We start from the raw sequence: 17,918 nt of genomic DNA, 5'->3' as shown, positions 1-17,918 counted from the left end.
TACTCTACAGACTAGCACAACATTCATTGGAGAAATGACCAACCTCATCAGAAATACATCCATTAACTACCCCAACAAGATCTTCCTCTGAGATTTCTGCAATGTGACCAGGAAAGCCATGAAACCTGTTCTCCACAAAGCACCATCCTACCACTAGGAAAACATAAAGCAACACATCTGTCCAAACATAGACAGCTGCCTCTGCCTCATACAGCCTTAAATACTCAGTGTACATCTGAAACTGACCCCACCAAAATGATCTTCATCAGGAAAGGCAGAACATCTCTCCAATAATGACAAATCACTTCAGATACTCATCAACAGTAAACTCTCAACCACAACACACACAGCCAAGAAAATACAAAGAGCAAGGCACCAACTATCCCTGCTGTTCAAAACCAAAGCTTACATTTCTGAAAGAGACTTCAGAGCAACCATTCGAGTCCTGGTCATTTCATTTCTGGATGGCAGCAACACCCCGATTGCCGGCATTCAAGAATCTTACCTCACCCCCCTGAAGAGCATCCTACATGCAGTAAATAGCCAGACTACACAATTTAGCAAAGAAGTTAGCCCACATCAACAATTCCTTTGCTTCCATGCTCCCTTCACATCACCTCAGAGACCTGGTGCGTTATATAATAGGTAAAAGCCTCCAACACGTCAACCTCATGGGAAGCAAAAAATCAACATCTTTGATGGTCAATGCAACGCATGCAGCTTTGAGTCAGTACTTGAACAAACCCTTACCTGTTGATAATGTGCTTGGTTTTTATTAGGGTGTGCAGCTCCCTACTGCTCTCTAGCTAGGCTCATGCCATGCATGCAGAAATGTTATGATTGGACACCAGAACCCAGTTTAGTCACCTTTCAGTGTTCACTTAAGAAATCAGTCCTTCCCTCTACTCGAAACACTAAATAAAAAGTGAATGGAAAACAAGCAAAACATGCCCATATCATTTGAGAATGTCAGCACGATCCCGATTCAGAAGTATACCAATCAGCAATTTAAAAACAGCCCGGCTGCCAAGATAAGCCTTCCCCGGATTGAAGGGAAATTTACCGTAGCTCCAGACGTCACTCTGGTGGGTGAACTTCCTGTAGTGAATGCACTCCAGCGCCATCCATTTGATGGGCATCTATTAAAGTGAAAATGAAAAAGGTGAATTATTTAAAACACATGAAGAAGAAACAAACAATGATCAGACGGGCCATCCCTGGTGCTGCTCTAAGAACCTGGAATCGCATTCCACAGCACTCACCATATCATCTTATATTGTCACCGGACTTCAAAGTCCTGAGTGAAGCTCAACCTATCTAACTTCCAACAAGAATAAACACAGAAAACCATGAGATGAAATACACTCTTCATATATAAACCTGGAAATATTCAAATACCTCTTAGCTTTACCTTATTTTTGTCCATGCGCACTGTACACAATATTGTTTGGAATGCATACATTGTATGTATCTCTGCGTACTTGTATGTTTTTCCCCCGTCAACACTTGCGTGTAATGTGCTATATAAAGATAAATAAATGCAAACAGGCACTTGTGGCTCTACCAGATGCAGAAGCCCCCGTGGTTTCTGCTTTGCAAATACTCTACCCTTTCTACCCCCACAACAATCCACCCCTTTACAAATATGTACAGTGTGGACAGCACAACATATTTACTAAACGTGCTGTCTTGAGGTTGCATCAACCGCCCAGCATTCAACCGCTCATACGTCGAATGATATTCCTATGTACCATACCTTTTCCCTTTGGTATAATGCATACATTAAATTCAGGACAGTAACTACGAGACAGGACCACTATAACGAGGCTAGCTTCTGCAAATTCTTCACAGCACGGCAACATCTGAACCTCAGATTCTGGGATGCACGCGGGAACGTGAGCAGTGGCATGGCCACTCAGCTGAAATGCATCTGGACCCCTACCTTCTACACCCTCCCCTCCTCTAGACACCACTGTAAGGCAGAACCAGCACAGCAGGCAACATTTTACAACAAGCATTTCCAATGCCCGAAGGGCTGGCTTGAAAGGAATGTTGCATGGTAATGTGAAGCATTGTATGTGAAAAGCCTGGGAATGGATAGGTATTGGTGTGGAAGCGAAGACCTGTAGAATAATACTGGTGCAGGTTAAAAGGTCAGGAGGCAGTTGCACTGTCAAGCCAGCCCTAAAAATCCACGTAGGGTAATGGCTACCCCCTCCCACCTGTGCTGCTGCCAGAGGAAAACACCATACATTATCTAGTTATCTAAGACACTGTTATTGCATTACGTCATGTGAGTGCCCTGGAAAGTTCAAGCTCAGGCAGCCGGAAGAATAAACAAAACGGTCACAGTTGTGTGGAGGATAAGCACTTTTTTGTGGAAGGACAAAACTTCTGACCAATCAATATATGTGCTCCTAGCTCCCAAACATGTGGGTGGAGCCAAATCCCCTCGCTAGTGATCCTCACATAATTGGGTGGCTACAGCAGCGCTGTCAAGCCTGACCATACAAAAAACCACACATAACGAAATTAAAATGCCTGGCCGAGTACTTTCGTCCATTCAGGTCACTATAAACGAGAAAGGACGCATTATTTGCTCTTGGTTAAGCTGTAACCCAGTCCGTGCCCCTTCCGTCATGCTCAGATTCCAGCCCTAACGCCAGACCTAAGTACTGACCAGAAAGATGAGCTGCCACGCACAAAATCTGTCCTGCTGCTTTCCAATTATTCCGTTTGCAAAAAATCCATACACATTACAATAAAGCATCATTGCAATCATTATTAATCACAAGGAATTTCATATGATGAAGTAAATCCATAACATTGTGTAATGCGGCACTACAACAACTCATTGTACAGGCCAAAGAGCATCATCCTATAAAACAAATCAATTCAGAAGCAAAAGGCCAACAATTACAGTCATCAGAATGGAAAGCATACAGCAGAAGTTTATATCAGCATTCTGGATGGCAGATGCAAACAATGAATGTATGCCATACTCATTCCAATCAATTACTGTCAGCCTGGTTAGTTAATACACTTTTTCAGACGTTTGTTAATTACTTTCTTGGATTGTCATGGTGCTCTACAAAAACAATACAACACAACATCAAAATGGGTGGTTTTCATAACCAAAAACGATCAGCACCAACACCTAGCTTCTGCCTCCAAGGAAAATGGAGTAGAGCCTCAACTCCCAGCCCTCAGTGCCTGGTGCGGATCTACGGACTCTACAGACTCTCCTTTGCACGGGCACATTGCGTCCATTGTTTGTGCCTCCATTGACTTCCTAACACGACAGATGCTGAAAATACAACTTTGTGAAAAGGACCACACGTGTCAGCGGCTGCATAAATGTTTATTATAATTATTGGTTTTCCTACACGGACAGCGAGACCAAAGCTCTACCACATGGTACCAGAGGTATATTTCAAAGTTATATTTCGGAGTTTCTTCCTCACAGGCAGGGATTTAGTTAGTCTCATCAAACCAGATTTGTAAATCTAGTTGGTTGGAAGAACCAATCACAGACATTTGCATCACTGGACCTACATGTAAACATCCACTTCCAAGTCATTTACCTGTTTTTTTCAGTCACACTGGGATTTCCGCCCTCATATCGATCTACTGCAGAATAAGGGATATTTGCAAAAATATTCCTTATATATGGTGCTATAAGTTCATTAATTTTTGTTAAGGGGCGACTTTGTTGGTGACAGAAGAGACTTTCTACTGATGCCACCAATGTTAGGGTTCAAGAGCACCCGAGTACCATCTCACACAAACTATGATCAGTGCAGTTGTGTTATGACTCCCTGGATCACCGACTAATCCAGGAGGTCGATACAGGAACGTAACATTGTGTTGTTGTGCTGCACGGGACTCATTGGGCTGAGATCCACTCCTAGTCAAGGAAACCTCGCACCCTGATGATCAGTCCACCGGAAAATATGTCATAAGAGCTATCTTTCTTAATGGGCATCATCTCAATTCGAGTGACATTTATTGACTTCAAGCTTCCGATCATGACTTAATTCCCAGAAGTTATCAGCCCTGCACTGTATTTGCAGTTTTGACTGTGAGTTGAGCATCTTCTAAAGCATACTTAGTCCAGGGATATTGAGCATGGTTCGCAATAACACACAGCCAATACATTTGACAAAGAGATTGAATGAATAGAGAGGCGATGTCATTGTTAGGCACTTTCATGAATAGCTAAGGGATGTGCAGTGTACTATGCCTTTGTGCACCATCAGTGGCAGCTGCTTTGGAACGTGGGTGGTGGTGCGAGGGGAATGAAATAAAATAAAATAAATAAACTTACCTGTGAACGCCAACGCCGCCTCTCCTTCGTTCTCAGTCTCGGCACTGACAGCAGGAACTGAAGCACCCAGACTCTCTCAGCCAGTCACGACGCCGCTTGATAGCAGCGTCTTTATTGGTCTGAGTGGCCTGTTTGGCTGCTCAAGCAATGGCTGGGAGTCTGGAAATGCCTGGCTGTGCAACACAGCCAGGTGGACAACATGCTAAGAGTGCATGACTGGTTTGGCCGGCCCAAGAGGGCCAGCATAACCGTCATGTGCACTCAGAGTGCAAGCAACTCCTCTTCCCTCTGGCGGCAGTGCCCCACCCTAACCTGGCATTGATTCCGCACAGAAAAATAAAATGATAATAATATCTTGTTATTATAAAAAAAAATTGCACTGCTCCACCTTAGCAGAGCAGCTGCCACTGTGCACCATACAAGCTTAACATTGCCTACAGAATATCATATTTATACTGAATTCGACTACAATAGACTACAATCATTCTCAAATGAGTGGATCAAATGCTACCTTTAGATTCATGAATCCAGTGCATACATACTGATATATGGATGCGTATATTGCAAGATATTCAAAGCGAAAAATTGATGAAAATATTTGCATAGATTTAGCTCAATCATCCTTACGAAAATGCTTTTTCTCGTTATTAATTACGCGCTAGCAACCTTGACCCCTGCCAGCTTCTTGCTTTGTTTGCTCTCGCCGTGAGGGGAATGGCCACGAGGATTTTCGCAGCATCTCCCGGCATCATTCCATCTCGCCGTGAGGGGAACGGCCAGCACGGACTACGACTCCCAGCGGCCAGTGCTCACCCCAGGCGCCTGTCATTGACATCAGCAGGCAGCGCCGGGGGAGCTTAAAGGCGGCTTCGGTGTTCCGCAGCCCGGGACGCGCTAGCAACCTTGACCCCTGCCAGCTTCTTGCTTTGTTTGCTCTCGCCGTGAGGGGAACGGCCACGAGGATTTTCGCAGCATCTCCCGGCATCATTCCATCTCGCCGTGAGGGGAACGGCCAGCACGGACTACGACTCCCAGCGGCCAGTGCTCACCCCAGGCGCCTGTCATTGACATCAGCAGGCAGCGCCGGGGGAGCTTAAAGGCGGCTTCGGTGTTCCGCAGCGCGGGACGCGCGTGGGCCAAGGGCGGGCCCGTCCTTGCCCGTCTCTGACCGATTCTGACTGGACTGGGCCACATCTCTAACGCTGCTGCTGTGGCAGTACACTTAAGGTAGAAGGGTGCACTTACATTGATTGGACTCGAAAGTGTTTGTTGCATTTCCTTGTTTTGCTCTATAGGCGAATATTCCATATTGCTAGTATCCTGCTCTGGTGGTGTAAAATATTAACTTCTAATTGACTTCATCTAGGCTATCGACTATATCGGGTCTAGTATTGTGTGTATAGTGTAAGATGGCAACCAAAGGGAAACGTACCGGTGGGTGTGGGTCTGTGACGGGTACTCTTGACCATTTTATTACTAGAGCTGTATCAGTTCTAGAGCACGAACTAGCTATAACTGAGCGACGCCTGTCCGCAGAGCTAGCGCAAGCCAGACGCTCATCCCTGGGAATTTTGGCACTGGCTAAATCTCCTTCGAAGCTAGCGGGACAGGATGGGGGTGATTTAGTACCACGGGAGAATCTTGGGGTTAGTACTTCTATATCGCAGACCTGTAGTGAAGTGTGTGATGTTCCTGGTGATTCAGGCGACATAGCCATAACAACATGCAGCCCCCCCGTTACTACTAAATCTGCTTTAACCTACCCTCAGACAAGGGCTAGCAAAAAAACTGTAAATCCTCCCAACCCTAAGAGGAAACGAGTAGGGATGTCCCAGGGAGGGAGAAAGGCCAAACACCCTAATGTCACGGAAAAATCTCCAATGGGGGTGACTCAGGACGAAGATCATTTATCTCCAAGCGGGAATGTTACTAGGCATATAGATCAGCCCCAATCGAGTAATATGATTCCCCAGATAGAGAAAATGGTCCGTTCTCTGTTACTACCTCTGCTGGAAAGGGTTAAGCTGGTTAGTGAGAAGGTAGATCGATTAGAACAAACTGTCTTAGACAATTTTTGTTCACTTAAAAATGTTATTAAACTAGCTACCAAGGAAAGGGATAATCTTTTAGGGGTGTCTTCTACCCTCCCTATTCTCCCGCTGGTATCTCCTGATTATGAAGTAATGTCCGGGGTTACACCTGAGGCTGCTCTCCCCAAGGCTCAGGTTATTGACAATTCTATTAAACAATGTGTTGGCCATGTGGGAGATAACCCTACGAGTGTGTCCAGTACCAATGCTGGGAAAAAGTGCGTGAACAAGGGAAGGACTTTGGAATCTGGGGTTAAAAACAGTACATTGTCTAGGGCTCACATACATTTGCCCCCTGCTTGTACTCCTTATGTAGCTGTACTGACAGGAGTCCCGGAATTAAACGAAGGTGTAATAGAATCGTATCAGCAATTAAAAAACAAAGTCACCTTCTGGCTAAATAGGAACAGACCGCTCCCAAATTATTTGGATGGAAAGATCCTCTTTGCTAGAAGGGTTAGTTGGGTAGGCCCAAGACCCAAAGATGTTCCTGGGGACTCCATTATTGTCAACTTTGGAGATAGTCGTATAGTGCATTATATCTGTGACTCTCGACTGGCTTGTGACCAGTCAAAAATTGGGGTACATGACTTAGGGTATTTTTACAATTCTAATCCCAATATTCCTGCAGGATTTAGCCCAGCTCTGAAAAATTGGGAAGCAAATGACCTGTGCTATCCAGTAGCTCTTGCCTGACCGGTATCTGGGACGCAGTTTCTTATTACATCCCCCAATCCAAGTATTCCAGCCGGAGAGCCTAAGCTTAATGAAAATGTATATTACTCCCCTGTTAACGGGACGGCTGAGATAGTAGATGTAATAACCCCTGAACTGTCTGGGGAAATGCAACGTGGACGTGAGCAGTCGTGTGCTGACCCTGCACACGTTCAAGGCCAAGGAAGGGAGGGGGGATCAATGGTTTCTTGGAATATTGCAGGCTTAAAGTCAAAAATGGACTCCCCGGAATGGTTAGCTTATATAGGCAACTTTGATGTCTGCCTCTTCCAGGAAACCTGGTCCTGTGAGCCCCAGTTCTTACAGGGTTTTTTGAATGTTTATGTCCCCGCAACCCAGGGTCTAAGGGGGCGCCCAAAGGGAGGCCTGGTAATCTGGGTTCGACAGGATGTATTTCCTGAGGCTTGTGCAATATCTACTGGGTCTGAGGATATCCAACTAGTCAGGGTGTCACTTGGGATTCTGGGTGACCTGGATATCTACAACTTGTATCTGAGAGACCCCAATAGGATGGGCTCCCAGGTTTTGGCTCACTTAGTTTCCCTTATAGACCAGTACTCAGGTGGGAGGCGAATACTTGTTGCTGGGGATCTGAATATTACCTTCGAACCGCTCTTAGACCCTGACTCTGGGTGGGGCGTTGACGCTGTGGAAGATCAATTATGGGGGGTACCTGTGCTTGATCTCAGTCCAATTAAAAGGTGGACTGAGAGTTTTGTCCAGGCTAATGCTCTCTGCTATGAGTATGGCCTGAGGGCCTTGAATGGGAGGACGCCAGGTGATAAACAAGGGGCGAATACATTTGATAATGGTCGGCATTCCAGCAGGATTGATTATGTTTTATGTAGCTTGAAATTATGGCAATCTGTTCTAGACATGGTTGTTGAGGATAGAGTTGAGAGTGACCATAACCCCATCTGTGTAACTCACCGATGGTGGTCTAGCAATCGCCTATTAGCCGGTGAGATGGTTCCGTGCCTCTCTGAGGTAATTTTAACGAGCAATATGCGCAGACTTAAGTGGGGGGAGCTCGAGCATAACATCCTGGCTATTGCCGATATAGATAAGAAATGAGCTGATTCCATTGCTGAGCTTGAGGGTATGCTAATCCATGTCCCAGGCAGTGTTGAAGTCACTGAATGCCATGATAAGTTGTTTGCTGAAATAGGTTCTTATTTTATGAAGCCTTTGAGGAACAAGAATAAGGCTCCAACTAAGAGAAATAGATGGTATGACGGTGCTTGCAGAGAATCTAGGGCCAACCTGGTGATAGCTCTGTCTAATGGAGGAAAGGATTGTGTCCGCTTTGCCAGACTAGCATACAAAAAAGCTGTAAGAATGGCCAAAAAGAACTGGGACGAGCAACGTTGGCTTGATTTAAAAAGTGCTTGTCGTACTAGAGATTCCCGGTTATTTTGGAACATTCTTAAGTGGGACAGAGGTGGGCGGCCTGATAGTCCTTCTAATTATGTCTCACAGGTAGAGTGGGTCCAATATTTCAAACCCCAATATGCTTACAATATCTCGTTTAATTTTGCATGGGTGCCAAATTATGCTTTTTTCTCCCAGGGTCCCTTTTGCATCCAAGATGCTAAAAGGGCCCTATGCTCAGTCACCAGTGGACGTGCCCCTGGCCAGGATAGGGTTCCTTCGGATGTTTTTCTCCATGATAAAGATAATTGGAGCAAGTATATAACCCTATTGGCTAATGCTGTGGCTGCAGGCGCACCAGTCCCCAAATCATGGAGGGGGGCAGTCATCATACCTGTATTTAAGAAGGGTGATAGGACGCTCCCAGGAAACTATAGGCCAATTAGCCTTATTGATTCCATCCAGAAGGTGGTAGGGAGGATGGTCTTGAACCAAATCCAAGAATGGATCGATGATAACAACATTCTGTCACCCTTCCAAGCAGGTTTTCGGAAATTAACCAGTACGGTGGACCAAGTCTTTTGCTTTGTCCAGCTCCATTGGAAGGTGGTGACATTGGGGAAGGGCAGTCTTTACGCAGCTTTTGTTGACCTAAGAGCTGCCTTCGATCTTGTTCCCCGCCACCGGTTGTGGGCAGTCCTTGAGAGGCTAGGTCTCCCCAAAGAAACTTTGACAATGGTGATGCGTTTGCATGAGTCCAACTATGCTAGGATTCAGTGGGGTGGGGCAGGTGAGGACACCTCTGAGTTCCCGGTTGAGCGTGGTGTGCGACAAGGTTGTACTATGGCACCCACGCTCTTCTCTCTTTATATCAATGGGATAGTTGATCTCATGCTTTCTGTCAATACCGACGCACCAAGGTTGGCTGGTGTTTCCATCCCCATATTAATGTTTGCAGATGATACGCTTATCGTATCCAGAACATCTAATGGTCTGCAAAAAGCCCTCCGCCTGTTTGATGAGTTTTGCCTCGACCATGGTCTGGAGGTCAATGTAGCAAAAACGAAATTTATGGCCTTTAACCCTCTTAGCAGCTTCCGAGGGAAAAGAGTGTTCATGAATGGGCAACCTCTAGAATTGGTAACCAATTTTACGTATCTTGGATTGCAAATCTCAAGTAGTAATAACTGGCGTAAGCATCTTGAAATGGCCTCCCTGCGATTTAAACAGCTAACAGGTGCCCTGAGCAGGGAATTTAGCAGGTCATTCACAAAACCAATAAGCCCGGTATTGCAAGTTTATGAAGCGAAGGCCCTAAACTCTGTCCTTTATGGGGCGGAGCTCTGGGGTTTTGATCAGCTAGCGACTTTGACAAGTGTGGAGCATACATTTTTTCGAAGTATAACTGGTCTTCCTCAGAGCACCCCTCTGATCCCACTTAGGTATGATCTGGGCAGGAGGTCCATTAAGGATATCGCAAGGCTCCGTCCGGTCTTATACTGGCGGAGGCTTTGGACTACTCCTGAACTTTCCCACTATGCTAATGGCCTTATGGACATTATAAAAACCGATGTCTTCCATAAAATTGAGTGGCTGAAGAACTTACATGCGTCTTTAAAAGACATGGGTATGGAAGGGATATGGAATGACCCAGCGACTGCCCAGTTTCCATCAAAAAGTTCTCTTAAAATAGCATACTGGGAAAGAATTGATTCCCAGGTATTGAGTAGAGCTACAGGGATGTCTGGGAATTTTCTCGAGTTCAAAGACTCCCCCAGCCTTGAATTATACTGGGATTTGGTGACTAATGTGGGCGATAGGAAACTCTACTTTCAGTTTAGAGCTGGCTCCTTGCCTCTCAGATTTTTGACTGGAAGGTGGGCCAGGAACTCGGAATTGCAGTGCCCTGCATGCGGGGCTGCAATAGAAACAACTCCCCACTTTCTCTTTGCCTGTCTGGCATTTACCATTCCAAGGCGCGTTTGGCTTTCCCCCATGTGCAAGTCTCTCGGCACAAGGAGCTGCGCTGTGGCATTACGCATTTTGCGCACTAGCTCTTTAACAATAGTTTCTGTCGCATTGGCAAAATATTTGGGCTGGGCATGGGCATTGCGGAGAAAAACAATTAAGCGTACCCTTGATGGGCTTTAATGAATTCTGTGTCTGGGTTTTCCCTTTTAACCCCTGAGCTAGGGATTATTTAAAAATGTTTTTATTACTACATGTCAGTCCATTGAAGTGTTTAATGTTTTTTTAAATGTATTTTAACGTATTTATTGAAATTTATGTTTTATGTACTATGTTTGTGTCTTTTATGATTGTTTTAAATCGAATAAAGACTGATGATGATGAGTTATTAATTAAGGCGTAAACAGCCGTACTGGGGATTAGTAGACCACCCGCAGTGAGGGGTGTGAGAAATGAGTTTGTTGATTGACTGGGGTGTGAGGAGTCCTGGTCAAGCAGGGACCACAAGCCCTGTCCGGGTGAGGCACATGCCAACCCTAAATTAACCTGTGATCAACTCTCTGGTAGCTTGGCACAAAACTGTCAGGCTTAACAAAGTGGCAATGTATAAAGTATTTGCATAACACTTAAAACAGTAATAAAGTTAAAACACCACACAAAAAGGAACCCACACCAACTGTGGATATCTGGTTTCACCAGACCAGGACAAAGTCACAAGTTAAGGCTGACTGGATGGAGTGCAGGTCAGCTACAGGGACCCAGTTAGGCCCACGAAACAGAGTACCTTAAATACTGGTTGGAGGAGCGTTGCTAGGATCTGAATCAAACATTCGCCACACAGCCGAAGAGATGCATAAGATCCAATATGTGGTGAGGCTGCGATTTATTAAGGTGCTGAAATCCTCTTTTGGAGAACTCCTTCAATAATACTGGTTGGGTACGTTGCAGCCTTCTACACTCCCTATTCGTTTCATCTGCCAACTCCTTAGCAAATGTGTGTAGATTTTGGTTATTTTATCATCAAATACATTTTCCAACTCTTCTACCAGGCCTTGAAGGCTGGAATAGATGCCTCACAGGATTAGGGGTTGATGAATTCCTTATGAATTCTGAACAATTCATTATGTGAGTGGGCTGCTTTGTCAATTCTAATAGCAATATGTGCTTTCCTGGCACATTTAACTTTATCAAGATACTGTCTATTGGTCTTTTTGTACTCTCTCCTCATTATTTTTTTATGACCTCCGTTTACGTTCTAGTTTCCTACATGCCATCTTTTCCATCCTCAGGGAATCTGTGAACCATGGAGCCAGCTTAATCTTATGTTTAGATTTACAATCGCCCATTGAGGCAGGAGCTATCTTGTCCAATGCTTAAGAATTGGCACTTTCAACGGCTTCTAGGGCCTCATCCAAACTATTGTGGCCCATTAATGTGGGAGGGCTAAAATTCGAGGTGAAAGTGGCCTGGTCGATTTTCCTCCATGGACTACTAATTTGCAGTCGAGGTAAAAGCTAATGAAATGTCTGGGAGGGCTGCTGAATGTAGCGAGGTCTCTGTCAGGAGACATATCTGGCTTTTCTGTATCCAATAAATTCCACAACTCTAAAGCAAATGTAGGAATTGAGCGTGTATTACAGTGTAAACCCTGATATTCATGTTTCTGACCACTTATTCGAGATCCTGACATTTTAGTCCCCGATTGAGAAAGGGAAAGCGTAAAATTATATTTCCTTCAGGAGTATGGGCCTTCATATTCTGAGACTATGTTGGGTATATTACCCATATCATGGGTGCAGTTAGCTGTAGCTTGTTCTCTGAATCGCTTTAATTCAGAGCTAGAATAACAGAAAGGTGGCATTATAGTACTTTCATTATATCTTATTCTGGCCGTAAAGAATAGAAAAGGGCAGTGATCCTGGCTGCTGGCGGCGGTCAGGCAGACGTGTTTGTTTTTGGCACGCCTTTGGTAAGCCACTGCGCGTGTCCACTGCGCTTACGCACCCTTTCCACACCTAAATAGCATGCGCCTGTTGAGTGGTGGAGGAAGGAGGTGGAAGACTAGTCTGCTGATCGCAGGGCAAAGACAAGCAGAAGTGGTGTGCAGGCCTCCCTATCACGTGGAGGACCCAGAGCAAGTCCCGCCTCTCAAAACGACACCAGCTGCGTCAGGTCCGGGACTTCAATTGCATTAGGATTAATCTATGCGCAATGTCAAATTTGATAAGATCCAAATTTATTAAATACGCCTTAGATAAAATCCTTTAAAAAAACAAAGAGACCATTAAGGCAACTCTACTTGTCTGGGATTCAATTAACAAACCGAAATCAGTTCGATTTCATTACTATAAAAATTACATTAGGAATACACGAAGAATCGCTGCCATTGCTAAGCCACTGCAGCGAGGTGCCGCTCGCAGCATTTGCTAACTCTCTGATGATTTCACCTCCATTTTGGTCTTCTCTCTGTTGTTTGTGATTGGTCCTGGTCATTGTTTTTGATCAACGATCCACCCTTGCTAATTAGGTGGGAAGGAGGCCAATAGGCACCTCCCACCCTGCACAACAGAAGGCAGTGATCCTCTGCCCTGGTGGCCACTCTTTACCTAGACAGTCTAGCTGGTAACAGGCATGGGTGCCTATTGCTGTTCTGTGCTCCCCAGACCTAGAACTATGCCCTCGATCATGTATTTACTTCCTTAGGTGATACTGGCGCTGTGCCCTGCAGAATTCCTCTTGGAGGAACACTTAGCTGGATTTTACCCCTTAGCTGTAATTGAGAATCGCGCTCACTCACGAGGTTGCCCTTAAAGGCGTAAAGAGAAGAAAGAACTTTTAAATGGTTGCCTTTCCGCAACAGACTGGCAAGCCTGAAGGAGAAAATTACTGCGCTTTGGCATAGTACACATGCACGAGGCTGCAAAATGATATTTGTGGTATTTTAGTGACATTTTCTGATTGGTTTGGACGTTTTTGGGCGACCTTTTGGGCACCAAAATATTTATGCGTGTTTGCACCTGTTGTATTTATATCTTAACTGAAAAACAAGCATTGTTGCTTATTTTCTGGCTTGTCGCTTTATACGTTTTAACTCTATTTTAGTAAAAGCCTTTCTGTTTGCTCTGAGGGCATGTTGACAGAGCTTCTGTTCTTCCATATATTCATTTCTTGAATGTGCCTCTATAAGGACCCTCCCTCCAACAATATAAAATATTGGCTTGGTGATTTTCGAACATTTAACACTGTAAATGTTTTAGAAAACATTTATCAAGTGATGCATTTCAAACAACTTCTACCACAGCGAACTGGCCACAGAGAAAGGAAGGAGGCTTTTAGAAATTCTCCTCTATATTTTTTTCATTTTATCAACTTGCAGTTGCAAATCCATGGTTTTGGCATGCATCACAATGTAATAAAGCAACACCGTAGGTACACTCTGCCCGCAGAAGAGGGTTATTTAAAAGGGCATGTTGGTGGGGTTGCATCTGCTACCGTGCTTGGCATCAGTTATCTTCTAATAATGCCACCGGCTACCACAGAAGGGCATCACTGACAGTGAGCCTCAGTCACTGCATGAGGGCACACCTACCTTGCCTCCGTCAGCGCTGTACTCCTTCTCGTCGCCCTCTAGCAGCCTGGCTAAGCCAAAGTCTGTAATTTTCACATGGCTGGGAGATTTGACCAAGACATTGCGCGCTGCTAGGTCTCTGTGAACCAGACGTCTCTCTTCAAGGTACATCATGCCCTGCACAATAAGAAAACCAAGCCAGACATAAATCCCCAGATGCAAAAAGGGAGAAATACACAGAATTGCTCGAGGAACTAGCAATTGTTTTCTAGCCAACATATTTATTAGCAATATTTCTCAAGTAAAAATATCATAATTGAGCAAATATCCAAGGAGTGCCGCCAACAGCAGTTCTACTCTAAATTACATTGATTGACGTCAGTGAAGATAGCTACATGTATATGGTATCGAACTCAAAATCGATTGACTCAGAAATGAACACTTACAAATGAAATGACAGTTTAGAAAAACATTCAGAGGATGTGATTAGTAATACTGAGGATCAGTAGTATCGAACACCGAGGCAATTTATGGCGCAAACCTTCTCCTTTGAGAAATTATTGCGACTCACGTATACATGTGTTACCTTGTGCTGGGACAGTGACAAGTATGGGGCGCGTCACAAGTTCTGATGTGTGCATTCACAAATAGCAATTCATTCTCAAATAGGTTCCATGTGTCAAAACTTAAAAGTGGCCATTTGTTAAGCTTTCCATTACCAAACCAGGCAGCCATTTAATATATGTTCATACTATAAGATGACAGTAATGATAATTTCAGTTTTGAAACATGCATTGAAAGAGAAAAAATGCAAAATGGTGTGAGACCAAAGAAGTATTGAAATGTGCAATAGAAAAAGATGTGGACACCCTTGAAGGATCATTTTTGGGCAGAGGGTATACATAACATTCCTCAACTGTTTGCTGCTTTTGATTGAACTTTTAAGTACTTATGAGCATATGTTGTCTACTGTACGTGACCATCAGTAGCCATTCGTTTTCAAGAAAAAAAGGGCATGTTTCTGAGTAAAGTAAACTCTCCTAATGAGAAGGCTTGGATCATCAATAGAGGACTTTTGAGAATAGGCCGAGGAACAATTTCGTGGCAATTAAAAAGGAAGGTGGTATAGTAATCAGTGTTATAGAGAAAAGCGACCAAAAAGTGCAAAAAATAATAACAATGTAAATCCAACATTTAACATATTAACCATCAGTTGTTGGAAAACAAAAGGAGTTAGTAAGCAACCTGAAAGATGCACTCTCAGTCGATGATCCAATTCCTGACCCGGAATTTAACCAAGTCAATATTTCGTCAGGAAGTATATAAAAAAATGAGACTGCTGCCAAACAGTCAAAAATTGGCAATAAACAGCATTAAGAATAGCAATCAGTGAAATCAATAATTCAATAAACAATACCGCAAACAGTGCAAACAACTATTGATTAAATGTGCAAAACAGAAGAAACAGGGCAAAACGGCGTTGGATGATTTAATAGATAATTATTTTCCTGAGGGAGTTATCCTAAACCTCAAAAATGTTGTCTACTATGATTCAAGTAATTCAAGTAATTTGTATTGTCCCTTTGCTGGAAATGACCTTTTGCCTTGGTTGTTTTTGCTGGCCGTAAAAACACAGTGCACTTTACTCCTGCTGACCAGTGATAAACTGTGTGAGCTCCCCCTTTCAACATGATGAAATTGGCGTATCCTAATTGACATCTTTAACTTACCTTTACGCCCCTAGTTTATGATATCTAAAGTTTATCCACGGCCTGTAAGTTAAATGTCACCTGTAAGTTGAAGCACACGTTGTGCCACCAACAGCAGTGACGAAAGAGCCTGTAGGGTTGCTATATGCATCAGAGTGGGGCAAGTTTTAACTGCAAATTCAACCAGTCAGAGAAAAACATTTTCAACAGAATCAAACCCTCAATTTAATTGTTAATAAGTCACCCCCTAGGCAGGCCTAACTTCCCATTAGGTCAGGGTGCATGGTATTTAAGAGTAGGACAATGTAAAGGTTTAATGTTAAATATGGCCTTACAATGAAAAGGCTCAAAAGGCTATTTTCATTGTAGCAGGGTTAGCTCTTCCATAGCAAAGCACTGGAATACAATGTTAAATATATTATTGCCATCTCTGCTTAGGAAACAGCTACAGAATTCTTGATTGAATTAAAAAAAATACTTATTGCAAACGCAATTCATTGGTAAAGTTGGATTTATAATAAATGTTTTTAGAACAGGTATTTTAAAAAAGTTGTCGGTTACCTGCCTATAGCTTCTAGAAGCCTATTTGTGTGAGCTTCCAACTGTCACTCAGGAGCTGAGGAGCCCCTTAATGAGGTGTGAATTTGCTCCCAGAGCTGAGACAAAGGCCTTGAATGTGGGTAGGTGTTCGGTTTTTCTGGCAGGCTGACCATCTGGGCTGTGGCCAGGATCGTAATTAACTTCAAATGGCTCTTGCCTGTCTCAGGCAGATGCAGTTAACATCTAGGGCTTCCCCTTCCTTTGCCTCTATAGCCAGACAGGCACCAGGAGTTTTGGCACACCCACAGGCTGGCACTGGGCTTAAGTGTGTGATCCACAGTATCATTCTCAGATCACTTCTGGACCTGTTGCAGAACAGAAGACAACTGGACCTGCTCACTGTGATCAGAAAAAAACCTTATATGCTGGACCTACTCTCCCTCTTGTACGCAGGACAAAGAAATAAACCCTAAGGATTGTACGGCTGATCTCCTGTTTGGGCTACAGAAACACAATTCTCCATTCCCAGCTGACCTTTCCAACTGGATCCAACAAGGACCCTGCTGCTGGCCTCTACTAGAGTGGGTTTTGAACCTCCAAGTGCTTTCCCCACCGTCCTGAATAACTGACTAGTATGAAAGTGTTCTCCTCCTAACAAATACTGAAAGCAGGGGCCTAGAAAACTTTTGCCAATGTTTTGATCTTAGAACCGACTGGGGACATCAGGCTGACAAGTCGATCTGTCGAAGGTGCTTTGCCGCTGGGCAAAAAATACAGGTTGCTCCCGCTACAGTCTTCTACACAGCAGCAAATCCATTTCAGCTGGACTTTGCGGAGAAGACATCTAGACTCGTGGAGCCCTCTTTGGCTACAGCCTGCAGCCTTGTTCAGCTGGAAGAATCCGAGCTCCAAAAAAGTGACTACGTCCAAAGGTAGAAATCTTCACTGCAAAAAAGGCATGAAAAGTATTTGGCCAGCAAAGGAACTTCTCTGGGTGTGAACTTCAAATTCCTTCTACTATGAGCTTTCCCCAAAAAGTCAATGGCCTCACTGAGACCTCATCAAGCGGCTATACGATGACGAGAAGCCCTCTTCATCCACAGCCTGCTGCCTTGCCCGCTGAGGATTTCTTACTTGCATTTAAGAGCCGAAGGAACAGATTTACTAGTTTGTCATGCAGCGCAGTGCAACAGCCACAAATGCTGCACTGTGTGAGGAGAGAGCAGGAGAGAACCATATTTACAGAAGTATGTCACTCTCCACCGCTCTACCTAACGCCAGAGCAAAATGTGCAGCTGTGCGCCATGGACACACCTTTGCACCATAGTGAAAGTGTGTCTTCCGTGAGTCTAGCATAGGTTTTGTGCTCGAAGGCTGCCCTTCTCATACAAAATCCTATGCTTAGACTAACTTTATATCTTTTCCCACTTTGTATGTGTGCTGTACAGTGCAACACACAGGCTGTAAAACCCTGACAACTTTTTTAATAAATAGGTTTTTACGTCAAAAACCTTAGGTAGTTGCATGGGCGCGCCTCTTTGGCACTAAGTAATGCAAAGCAGTGCCCGGTGATAAACAGGAGGTAATGGACGGCCATCTACCTCCAGAAA

At 44.2% G+C, this 17,918-nt stretch overlaps 1 protein-coding gene across 3 annotated transcripts in view; it reads right to left on the bottom strand.

Annotated features, from left to right (window-relative positions):
- The window catches only part of ERBB4 (erb-b2 receptor tyrosine kinase 4), a 2,224,949-nt gene that overhangs the window by 93,695 nt on the left and 2,113,336 nt on the right, over positions 1-17,918 (bottom strand). For all 3 annotated transcript variants that reach the window (XM_085648582.1, XM_085648584.1, XM_085648585.1), the window contains exons 21-22: positions 14,081-14,236; positions 1,064-1,139 (exon numbers count right to left, since the gene is read on the bottom strand). In XM_085648582.1, coding sequence (XP_085504708.1) covers positions 1,064-1,139; positions 14,081-14,236 — 232 coding nt within the window. The remainder of the gene's footprint in view (positions 1-1,063; positions 1,140-14,080; positions 14,237-17,918) is intronic.

This window comes from Triturus cristatus, chromosome 3_2, assembly GCF_964204655.1.
Source record: "Triturus cristatus chromosome 3_2, aTriCri1.1, whole genome shotgun sequence".
Classification (NCBI taxonomy): Eukaryota; Metazoa; Chordata; class Amphibia; order Caudata; family Salamandridae; genus Triturus; species Triturus cristatus.
Note: the sequence above shows the minus strand (reverse complement) of the source record. Positions and strands in the feature narration are given on the sequence as shown.